The sequence below is a fragment of the Amblyraja radiata genome, chromosome 4 (genome assembly GCF_010909765.2).
Source record: "Amblyraja radiata isolate CabotCenter1 chromosome 4, sAmbRad1.1.pri, whole genome shotgun sequence".
In the NCBI taxonomy this organism is placed as follows: Eukaryota; Metazoa; Chordata; class Chondrichthyes; order Rajiformes; family Rajidae; genus Amblyraja; species Amblyraja radiata.
Window position 1 is genome coordinate 25634509 of NC_045959.1, and position 12707 is coordinate 25647215.

Below are 12707 nucleotides of genomic sequence, written 5' to 3' on the forward strand. Positions count from 1 at the left end.
TGGCTGATCCGCTGAATTTTTTCTGCAGTTCATTTTTAATAAATAGGTACCCAGGGGCGGAAAACCCGGGGGGGCCAGAGGGGACACGCCCCCCCCATGTTTTGAGAGGTGGGGGACATCCCCCCCCAAGTTTTTGTAATCCCGATTTTAAAATCTCCGCTTTTAGCGCTGGATTGAGCCTCCGAAGCCTCCGCGTGTGTGTGTGAGTGTGCGCATGCGCGCGTGGCCGCCAAACTATTGTGTCCCCCGTCCCCTCCATGTTTTGATAGCGAGTTCCGCTCTTGTAGGTACCGTATCTGATGCCCAAACTCTGGGACGATTCCGATTTCTTCCAAATATGAATCTAATTGTGTGTTTCGTCTTGTAGGTTGGTGCACTCTGGAGCAGGGAGGGACTCCCCACAGCCAGGCGCTGATCTCTCCTTTGCCACTCGGACTGGAACTCGCCAAGGCATCGAATCGCACCTCTTTCGGGTTGAGAACAACTCCAGCCTCTCTGGCTGGACCAGGCAAATCGTACAGGGCTGCCACAAAGCAGTGGAACTCATTAAAGAAGTTACAACCAGTGAGTAACAATGGTGCTGTAACACCGGTGACGAAACGAAAAACTTTATTACACTATTATAGAGTCAGGCAATGTGAGGAAAATGAAGCATTTTAACTAGTTAGTGTTTTCTCCCCCCTCTATCTGCTTATGAAGGGACTGACACTCTCTGCGGTAAATATCAAGGGTGTCCAAGGATTTCTATTCAGCCCAGGTTAGGGAAAACACAAATCTGACCATTCCCTTTAAAATTCCTTCTGATTGAGTTATACATAACTGTGGTGACCCATTTTGAGAACTTCATATTTAAATCCTAGCTGTTTTGTGGGATTTTTCTATGTTTTGCAGACTGGAACTTGGGATTTCAATTAATTTAAACCACTAATTTCTGAGCTTCCTTAGGAAGATTAGCCTTGGATCGTACAGATTGTACAGAATGATATTTTAACATGAAGGTTAAATTGTGGAAAGAAATTGCTCAATGCAGGTTAATATTTCACAGAATAAATAGAAGTATTAAGGTGTGTGAAGAGATATGTGGGGATTAATGGAAATGGATAGATAAAAACTATTTGCATCATGTGAGGAGTCTGGGACAAGATAGCCAGAAAATTAAGATTACATCAGACCCTGCAGAAGTGAAGAACGATGTTCTATAATGTTCATTGTGATAGAAATTAAGCGCCCTTCACAAATGGCAATTGTTCATTATTAATTTTAAATTTAAGGTTCAATATTTTAAAAATCTCCAGAGACAAGAGGATATGAACAGAGTTAGGGTAGGGATCAAGTGCTGTCTCATTAACTGTGCTCAGGCTGCAGAGGCCTGTGGGGTCTTCTAGTTATATTCCGAACAAGAACTCCCCAATTAGTAAAAAAGCACAGTGGCGCAGCTGGTAGTGCTGCTGCCTCAGAGCGTCAGAGAACCCGGGTTCGATCCGGACCTCAGGTGCTGTCTGTGCGGAGTTCGCACGTGCTCCCTGTGACGGCTCCTGTTCCCCCCCCCCACATCCCAACAATGTGCGAGTTTGTAGGTTAATTGAAATTTAATTGAAACTAGTTCCTAGTTTGTTGGAAGTCGATCTGGAAGTGGGATAAGATAGAACTAGTGTGGACAGGTGATTAATGGTCAGAGTGGGCTCAGTGGGCCACAGGGCTTGTCTCCAGGCTTTCAATCAATCAATCAATCAAAACCTTCCTTCACCAGTGTGAACAAGCAGTAAACACTCTCATGGAAAACCTTGAAACACAATGATCCTCCTAAATTACATTTTTGACCTTTCCTGATGTTGACCGATTTGTCCAAACATCAATAATTAACTGCCCAAGCAGAGGCTGGTTCAGAGGCAGCCGAGTTTACACACAGGGCTGCCAATTGACAAGCATGGTTTGAGGTGCAGTTGGCAGCGTAATACAACCACCTGACTGAATTAGTACTCCCTGTGGGTTACCCAATCCGGACCAGCAGCAGAAGGAAACCGCAGCACTAGATAAGACTTCCTGGAACTGTCATTGAGGATTGTAGAATGATATTACTGATGGCTAAAGAGCAAACTTTAGTGTGGAGATTCAGACTGGAAACAGACCCTTAAACCCACTGAGTTCACGCTGACCTACCCATTAAAGGGTCTCGACCCAAAACGTTGCCTATTTCCTTCGCTCCATAGATGCTACCCCACCCGCTGAGTTTCTCCAGCATTTTTGTCTACCTGCCCATTAACACTGATCACCAGCTTACATTAGTTCTAAGGTCATCCCCTCCCTCCACACTGGGGGCAATTTTACAGAGGCCAATTAACCTATAAACCCGCAAGCCGTTAGAATGTGGGAGAAAACCAGAGCACCCAGAGGAAACCCTCGTAGTCACAGGGAGAACGTGCAAACTCCACACACACAACACTCGAGGTCAGGATAGAACTCAGGGCTCTGCGCTGTAAGACAGCAGCTCTAACAGCTGCACAACTGTGCTACCATGGGATGCTTAGTGATGCTACCATTTCTATACTAAATGGATAATTCCTGTATGAAATAAAACGACAGAATAAAATAAGCAATATTGGAAGTGAGATGCATATAATGGTGATCCAGGTGGCCATTGACAGCTACGTTATAACCTTTACCTCAGTAAAGGGAAAATGTTACTTTTGTGAAATTGCCCACACCATCTACTTCCTACAGCACGAGGCACGTTCAGGAGGCAACTGAGATCAGAAGACATAGAAAAAGCATTAGGCCATTTGACCCATTGAGTCTGCTCTGTCATTCGATCGTGGCTGTTCTACTTTTCCCTCTCAACCCTATTCTCCTGCCTTCTCCCCGTAACCTTTGACACCCTCCCTAATGAAGGATGAAACTATTCCTCTTGTTGAATACCTAAACTTTAAAAATATACCTATCCAGCATGATTAGTTAATGACCTTAACCATTGCTTCAACCATTGTGGCCAGTCAGTTAATGTCCTCAAGTTAAATGTTGTACAAAGTGAAGAATGAAGTACTGTCCATTTAGACTTTCAAGAGTCAAGAGAGTTTATTGTCATGTGTCCCTGAAAGGACAATGAAATTCTTGCTTTGCTTCAGCACAACAGAACATAGTAGGCATTGACTACAAAACAGATCAGTGTGTCCATATACCATTATATACGTAAATAAACACATGAATAAATAAACTCATGAAGTGCAAATAACAGATAATGGGCTATTAATGTTCAGAGTTTTGTCCGAGCCAAGTTTAATAGCCTGATGGCTGTGGGGAAGTAGCTATTCCTGAACCTGGTCATTGCAGTCAACAAAACCTTTGTTTTGGATTCAGACCATAATGTCTAGGGCTTGGCAAACATGAGGATTAAGATAGATTCTGTTATTGTCCTGTGGTGGTGGCTAAGGCTTAGTTGGCACACACTTGTCCTGAGTCAGAGGCTTGTGGACTTGGGTACGTCCAACTCCGGAGACTTGAGCACAGTCTTTAAGGACCTCTGCATTGTGGGAGGTGCCCCCTTTCAAGATAAGGTGTTGAAGCATGATCCCAACAGTACAATCAACATGTTTAAAAAGAGAGGAATTATTCTCCTGTGCCTCAAGGGCAATCGTTATCCTTCTGTCAACACCACAGCAGCAGATTATTTGGTGGCATTAAATGCCTGCATGGAATCTTGCTGTATGCAAATGTGCTGCAATACGTCAAAATAGTTCAGCAGTAAGAAAGAGGTTTGGATAGTAAAGGTGAGGTGCAATATGTAAGGTTTTAAAAATAATCTTTGTGCATTAAGGCTGTTGATTCAACAGCATGAAAGCAATTGATTGGGGGGTGGTGGAGTGGCAGGGTGGGAAACATATAGAGTTGCAACGGTTGTTGGGGGCAGATATAGTCTTTTGCTGTCCACAAAGTTGATAAAACCGTAAAACAGTCTATAAACATCAACACATGGGTTAGCGATGCGTCTTGGTTGAATCCTGGGCTTCATATTGCGTAATTCCTTACCACATAGCAGATCAGTTGGCCCATATTGAGTCCAAATCGTTCCAGTTTCACAAATCAATCCAGTTTCCTAGCTTGTTTTTCTGTAACCTATTCTCCTCACATTCCCATCCTTCTCACCAGACACTCTCATCAGGGGCAATTTACAATGGCCAACCACCCTCTCAATCTGCACATCATTGGGATGTGGGAGGTAATCATGGAGAAAACCCATGCAGTCACAGGGAGAACGTGCCAACTCCACTTAGATAGCACTGGAGATCAGGATTGAACCCGGCCTGCTGGAGCTGTAAAGGGCCTGTCCCACGAGCATGCGACTGCATGCGGCAAGCGCGACCTAACGTGGTCTCTTGAGCCGTACGGCCTCGCGGGGCCGGTCCCACTTTGATCGCCGGAGCCGTATGGAGTTGTGCGGAGCTGGTCCCGACATCGCGCGGGGCTCCGAAAAACTGACTCGATGCCATACGCACCGCCTCGACGGGCGTGCGCTGCGTCTTGACGCCGTACGTCACGCGCGAACTTCCCGCGGACTTCGCTCGAAATTCACGTCACTCACTCAACATCCGCGGGGCCCCCGCTTCCGGTTTGGTCGCGCTTGTGGGACAGGCCCTTTAGGCTGGAGCTTTGCCACTACACTGCCCACTTCCAACTTGTTGGACAAGCACATGACGTTATTGTCTTTCAATGGGCCTGCATTTCAGTTTATTTTTGCTCAGTTCCACCCACTACAGGGAGACTTTTGTAAACAGAATTGCAGTAATGCTGGTGTTCTTCATGTGTTTTACAGCATGTACATACAGGACCCAGGAGTGCTGCCTGAAAATCCACTATGAAAATGGGTTTTTTATCCAGAAAGAGGCTCAGGAAGGAAACTTGCCAAAGTTAATCTGGCAATTTTCCTTTGAGAGATTAAAGAACTCCTCAGACGATGGAGTGAGAACGCTCTATTTAGATTTTGGTGGACAGGACGGGGAAATTGTAAGTACCTTGTTATTTTCTATCTATTGATGTTTAGTTATACGGCATACATGCAGCAATCATGTTTATATAGCACGTTTAAAAGGTTCATGGATAAGAAAGGTTTAGTGGGATTTGGGCTAAACGTGGTCAGCTGGAACTAGTACAGATGGGGCATCTTGGGCGCTATCAGCCGAAGGGCTGCATGATTCTTACTATTTTAATACCGTAGAACCTTCTCTCAAAGAGTCATACAGCATGGAAACAGGCCCTCAAAATTAGAGGTCTAGTGTACAGTGAGAAACATAGAAATATAGAAAATAGGTGCAGGAGTAGGCCATTCGGCCCTTCGAGCCTGCACCGCCATTCAATATGATCATGGCTGATCATCCAACTCAGTATCCTGTACCTGCCTTCTCTCCATACCCCCTGATCCCTTTAGCCACAAGGGCCACATCTAACTCCCTTTTAAATATAGCCAATGAACTGGCCTCAACTACCTTCTGTGGCAGAGAATTCCAGAGATTCACCACTCTCTGTGTAAAAAATGATTTTCTCATCTTGGTCCTAAAAGATTTCCCCCTTATCCTTAAACTGTGACCCCTTGTCCTGGACTTCCCCAACATCGGGAACAATCTTCCTGCATCTAGCCTGTCCAACCACTTACAAATTTTGTAAGTTTCTATAAGACCCCCCCTCAATCTTCTAAATTCTAGCGAGTACAAGCCGAGTCTATCCAGTCTTTCTTCATATGAAAGTCCTGACATCCCAGGAATCAGTCTGGTGAACCTTCTCTGTACTCCCTCTACAGCAAGAATGTCTTTCCTCAGATTAGGAGACCAAAACTGTACGCAATACTCCAGGTGTGGTCTCACCAAGACCCTGTACAACTGCAGTAGAACCTCCCTGCTCCTATACTCAAATCCTTTTGCTATGAATGCTAACATACCATTCGCCTTCTTCACTGCCTGCTGCACCTGCATGCCTACTTTCAATGACTGGTGTACCATGACACCCAGGTCTCGTTGCATCTCCCCTTTTCCTAATCGGCCACCATTCAGATAATATGGAAACTCAAGGTTTCCGTGTGGTTCCCAGAGGTTTATGTCAGTCTCCCTACCTGCTTCCACTACCTGCAACCTCCGGCAACCACCTGCAACCTCCGGGAACCGCACGGAAACCTTGGGTGCGGCGCAAAGTCTCCAGAGGTTTCCGTTCAGGTTTCCTAAGTGGGACAGGGGCGTAAGATTACAACTGGATCTAGATCAAGTTGGAATCTGGGCCAAGGAATAGCAAATGGAATTTAGCTTTGACAAGTATGTGCTGTTGAACTATGACAAACCAGTGCAGGACTTGCACAGTGAATAGTAGAAAGAGAGGGATCTATGGTTGGCTGAAAGTAGTGAGCCTGGTGAATAGGGTAGCAAAGACATTTGTCATGCTTGCCTTCTTTGGGAAAGGTATTGAATACAAAAATTGGTACATTATGATACAGCTGAACAAATTATTGCTGAGACCACACTTGGCGTGGAGGTTCCGGTCGTCCAGCTATGGGAATGATGTCATTAAACTGGGAAAGTGTAGAAATGCTTCAGCACGATGCAACCTGGATTTCCAGGCTTGAGTTCTAGGAAGATGCTGGACAGGCTGAGACCTTTTTTCGTTGGAGAATAAGAGGCTGAGGGATGACCTTGTTGAAGTGTACAAAAGCACGAAGAGTATGGATAAAGTGAACATTCACAGCCTTTCTCCCCAGGCCAAAGAATTCTAAAACTAGAAGTCTTTAGGTGAAAGGAGAGAGATTTAAGAAGGGCATCAAGGGCATCCTTTTCACTCAGAAGGTAAACCATATTTGGAATGAGCTGCCGGAGGAAGCTAAAGAAGAGGACACAATTATGCCTTTCAAAATACATTTGGACAGATATAGGCCGAGAAGGATATGGGCTAAATGCAGTCAAGTGGGACTCGCCCTAAATGCCAATTTGGACAAGGTGGGCCGAAGGGCCTGTTTCTTAGCTCTACGACTCTATGCCGTTCCTCACAATGTATGTGAAAATCATTTTACAGAGGCCTGTTAACATTGCATCAATTTTTCAATTTTCTATCCCTTTCCCCTGACCTTGTCAATCATCTCCTGTATGATTGTGCATTCTCCAATATTCATAAATTTTATTTCAATGTAATCTTGGCTGGCATGGACGATTTGGGCCGAAGGGCCTGTTTCTGTGCTGTATTGCACTGCGACTCTAAAGCTGCATTTCCCGTTATCAGGTGCACAGTCAGTCCTACTTGATCATCAAACCTAATCTCGCAGACCTACGCTGACTCTCTGTCCAGCAACAGTACACATTTACAATTATATCCTTGTGTTTGAAACTTTCCATGGTCTCAATCCTCTGCTAAATTAAAATTAACATTGTTCGTGAAAATGCCAAACACATTGAAGTGTTCCTCCACTGAAATCAAAGATACCTTATTGGCTAACCCTAGCCCATGTGTTAATTTGGGGAATTTGCAAAGATAAAATACCACTGGTTGAACATTGTGCACAGAAACTATAATTTGGACAAGTGCAGAATCTAATATCAGTGCCTTGACTGGAATACCATGGTGGTGATCTGCCTTTCCAGTGTGGAGAATACCTTGTGTTGTGGGACACACTATTGATACAAACTGTTTAATAAATGGAACAATAAAGGGCCTGTCCCACTTAGGCGAGTGTAGGAGACTCTGCGCTCGCCTCATGATCGCCACATGGTCGCCACATGTTCGCTGGTGATCACTGGTGAGTCTCCTTCATGGTCGCGAGGATTTCCCGCATTCTGGGAACTAGTCGCGGCTTCAGTATGGTCGCAGCAAAATTTTCAACATGTTGAAATATTTTCTGCGACCAACAATTGGTCGCCACGGAGAAAATCGATAACCCTGTAGTCGTGGGTGCAGTGGTAGTGGGGTCGCCATGTAGTTGTTGGTAGTCGAGGTAGTCGTGGGTAGTTTTAGTTAATCTCCTTTGCTGACCGGGCATTTTCATTGGCGCATTGGGGGAACAAAACGTAAGCACGTGTTTTCAGAACCAAGGAAAACCGACCGGTAATGTTAATACCTGCCGAACATCACAGCCGTGTATCTCTGGCTTATTAAAAGTTGTCTGGCTTCTTTAAAGTGTCTCTACTCCTTCTCCCCCCTTCTCTTTCCCCTTCTCCTCCCTTCTCCCCTCTCCCCCTCACTCTTTTAAACGATTTACCGTCCACTGTGCTAGCTGTCTTTAACTTTCCTGTTCATCGCGGTGTGTGTCTGTATCACCTTGGCTTTGCACCATGTGTATTTCAGGCAGCGCCCCCCTGCTTTCCCTGGCCCCCGCCTTTGCAATGTGTGTGTATGTGTGTGTTTTTGTGTGTGTGTGTGTTTTTGTGTGTGTGTGTGCGTGTGTGTGCGTGTGTGCGTGTGTGTGTTCTGCTCTGACGGTCGCCGTTCCAGTTTGCGTTTTTTCTTCGCAGGCAGTCCGCTGAAAAGTCGCCTAAGTGGGACAAGCTTTCAAATGTAAGAAAGATCTTTGAAGATTGACCATGTCTTATAAAACTCATGATGAAAACTTTTTTTTTGATCCCTGTCTAGCAACTGGATCTCCACTCATGTCCAAAACCCATTGTTTTCATCATCCACTCCTTCCTCTCTGCAAAGATCGCACGACTGGGCTTGCTGGCTTGAGGGAAGGTGAAATTGCTCAATGAAGGAACACGTCTCGGAAAGGGGTCATTGTTCAGGAACTGTTGGATATCTCCAGAGGGTGGAGTGCAGCTGTGAGGAATGGGACATTTAATCTATAATAGAATCAGACAAATAGTTTATTTAATAGAGAAAAGATTTGTAACAATCCAAAAATGAATTTTAAAGGCACCTTGCTGGTTTTATAACAAGAAACTTTGAAGTCTTTTCTATACTGCAGTCAGGAGTCTAATAAATGTTCAATCATCATTGGGAGAAAACCATAATCTTCTCAGTTAAATTTACAAAACTAATGTCTGTAATATTATGCCTTATTCTATTTTCCCACTGCATTAGTGAAGAAACACTCATCATTTCAGACAATGAATATTATTTCTAATTTCACAGTCTCTAACGAGGCTGTTGCCAATTAGATTTTATAAATATGTAAAATGAGAATTAAGTTTTAAATCACATTATATCCATATTAAAAAAAATTGCAGCCAATTTGTTTCATTATTTTATTTAGCCTCAAGGGGCAATCACTCCCTAATTAGGGTCTTTTAACATGTCTTGGGTTTGCTGAATCTGCTGTTTAACACTGTTTAAAACTGGTTGTTTCGGCTCGTGGCATTGTGACTGAGTAAATGCACTTTCTTGGTCAGGCAGCAGATTGGGGGCATGAGTTCTACGCTGAGAAGCTGAACACAGAAATCTCAACAGAAACCCCAGTGCAATACTGCCAGAGGTGTTAACTTTCAAATGAGCTCTTAACCCAAGAACTTGTTTGCCCTGGCAGGTGGATGTCACGCAAGTTTGTTTGACTTGGAGCTGGGTGTATTCCTGGTGTCCTAGGCGATATTTACTCATGAATTGCAATACATGAGAACTTGCTAGGCAGACACTGTTGTTCTAACCCTTTAAAGAAACTATTAGATTTTCAGTAAAGTACTTAGGAATGTCCCAGGGTCATGGACATTGCTACAGGATGCAGGTTATTTTAGTATAAAAACTGACCATAAAGCCCTTGGTCAAAAACTGCTCCAGTCATCATCATATTTATAGATGCACTTCAATCAAGACCTGGTTAACAAACGAAATAACAGCCGACCAACATGCCTCATCTACACTAGTCTCACACCCATACATTTTCTAAAGGATGGAATTCTATTTGGGCTGAGCATGCCCCAATCCGCTACTACTAATTTTGATTTCTGTAACTAGGGGAGGAACTGTTTGGACTGCAACAAATTTGAAATTGCCGTGTTCATCATGCTTGTCATTTCAACTGTGATCTGACTGCTGAAGAGTTTTGTTTTAGCTCTGCAAGTTAAAAAGGTCAGGTTCTGATTATATGGTTGATTTAGATGTTGCCTTTGCAATGGATAAAGTGGATGTGGGCATGAGATGAGAGGAAGCAGCTCTGTTTTTAATATATCTACTGGTTATGTGCATAAATGTTCTCCTCCTCCTCCTCCTCCTCTCATTGAAGTTTTAATTATGATGAGGTTCTGCAAACAAGCTATATTTTTTTTAGACTCTTGCTACCTTTTAAATAGGAACGGTTATATAAAACTTTTTATGGGGTGTAATGAAATTATTCCTGATGATAGTCAATAGTGCTTTATTGGTCACATGTGCAACTGCACAGTGAAATTCCTTTTGCCAATATTACACATGCCGGCACTGCCATTTTTGGTACCATTATTCGAAGTCTATTCGGCCCATCTAGCCACCTTTCTGTCCCGGGGCCAACTTTTTTTATGCAAAGGGTGTTATGAATATGGAACGAGCTGCCAGAGGGGTATTTGAGGCAAGTACTATCACAACATTTAAGAAATATTTGGACAGATATATGGACTGGATAGGTTTAAAAGGACATGGGCCAAATGCAAGCAGGTGGGACAAGGCAGGTTGGTCTGCATGGGGAAAGTTTCCACACTGTATGACTCAATAACCCAGTATTTGGTTTTATTTCTCAGTAATGATGGAAGAGCCTGGATGTGCATGGTGTTTATCACTGTGTATACACACCTATACATACAGCGTGGCCCTTCCACCCAACATGCTCACGCCAGCCAGCATCTCCCATCTACACGTCCCACCTGCCTGCGCTTGGCCCATATCCCTCTAATCCTATCCGACCCATGTACCTGTCCAAATGTTTCTTAAACGTTGTGATGGTACCTGCCTCGATTACTTCCTATAGCAGCTCGTTCCATATACCCACCACATTTTGTGTAAAAAATTATCCCTTGGGTTCCTATGTAATCTTTCTCCCCCCTAAATCTTTCCCGTAAACCTATGTCCTCTGGTTCTCGATTCCCCAACTCTGGGCAAGAGACTGTCCATTTACTCTAGCTATTCCTCTCATGATTTGGTACATCTCAATAAGATCAACCCTCATCCTCTTGCACTCCAAGGAATAAACTCCTAGCCTGCTCAACCTCTCCCTATAGCTCAGGCCCTGGCATCCTGGCAACATCCTCGTAAATCTTCTCTGCACCCTTTGCAGTTTGACAACATCTTTCCTATAAAATGGTGACCAAAACTGCACTCAATACTCTAAATGTGGCCTTGCCAATGTCTTGTACAACCGTTACATGACCTCCCAACTTCTATACTCAATACTCTGATGAAGGCCAATCTGCCGAAAGCCTTCTTGACCACCCTATCTACATGTTACGCCACTATCAAGGAACTATGTACCTGCACTCCAAATCCCTCTGTGCCTCAATCCTCCCCAGAGCCCTGCCATTCATGGTGAAGGTCCTGCCCTTGTTTGACTTCCCAAAGTGCAACATCTCACACCTCTCCATTCAAACTCCTTTAAGTAGGTATGTTGCAAAGCCTACCTGAAGCGTCGCTGAAAATCTGTCGCTGCGGGTGTGAGCGATTTTGGCGCCGTTTAGAGGGGGGCGGGTTTAAAACGCGATTTTCTCTAGGCTGTTCAAATCGAAGACCCCGTCGCAAAAGCTATTATTAGTTTTAAAGGCCTCGTATAATAGTTATAGTAGTTTAAAAATCAACCTCTAAACCCACGAACACCGGCAACCGCAGGGTCTCATAAAGCAAATAGCAGAAGGTAGGCTGTATATTTTTACATTAAAAAGGGCTTCTAAAGATCCCTTTATACAAAGTTTAATATTGCGAGTAGCTCATTTTGGGCCCATTATATCCCGCAGTATTTTTCTCGGCATTCGAGGGCACAAATCTACCGCAATGTGAACGTTCTAAACCAGCGCGTTCCACAGGATCCCACTAGAAAGCTGATTTAAATGGACTTTAATTTACAGCAATTGAACACTAAATTCCTTCCATTTGGTCTATAAATTAATGTAAATGAGATTTAAAAATCATGTTTTATTGTGAATTATTTGTGAATATTATTTGGACATTTAGGCTATTTAAAAATGTTAATCATTTATTAAGAAATGGATAGATGTTTAGATCTATTAATTGAAGTCTGAAATTAGCTACAATTAGGTAACTAACTAATTATATGCTTTAATTTCAGGTCATCCAAGTAAGATAATTTTATATTTGTTTCAGAATGCTTCAATCTATGATAACTGAAAATTTCATTCAGTTCTCTTAATTTTTAAGAAAGTTATGGGCTTTTGACTGTTCACGATCACAGCTTTTTTGTTATGTCCATAGAAAATCAATAGGGAACAAGATGCTAATTTCCCAGTATGAAAATGGCCATAACTTTTTAAATACTTGAGATATGAAAGTGAATTAGGTGTCAAATTAAACTTATTTTTATGCTTTATCTGATGGGATAAATTGCAGCCTTGATTTTTTAAATCTCAAAATTTTGTAACATTGCTACTTTAAGCAAGGACACTTTATCCTTGTTAACAAAATCTACCAAATACCTTTCTCTGGGCATTTTGTACGCAAGGCCAGGTGGGTGAGTAGAGAAGGCAGATGAGATAAGTGGTGCATATTAGCATCACCGTGTTTACAGCTATATAATAAATCCAATTGTTCTGAAGTGCTCAAACTACAGCACAAACGGT

At 43.3% G+C, this 12707-nt stretch overlaps 1 protein-coding gene across 2 annotated transcripts in view; it reads left to right on the plus strand.

The window, feature by feature from the left end:
- The window catches only part of sntb1 (syntrophin beta 1), a 133598-nt gene extending 124409 nt beyond the window's left edge, over nt 1-9189 (plus strand). For both annotated transcript variants that reach the window (XM_033019096.1, XM_033019095.1), the window contains exons 6-8: nt 368-564; nt 4808-4998; nt 8593-9189. In XM_033019096.1, the coding sequence (XP_032874987.1) occupies nt 368-564; nt 4808-4998; nt 8593-8685 (481 nt within the window). In that variant the 3' untranslated portion in view covers nt 8686-9189. The remainder of the gene's footprint in view (nt 1-367; nt 565-4807; nt 4999-8592) is intronic.
- Nucleotides 9190-12707: the final 3518 nt, after the last annotated feature.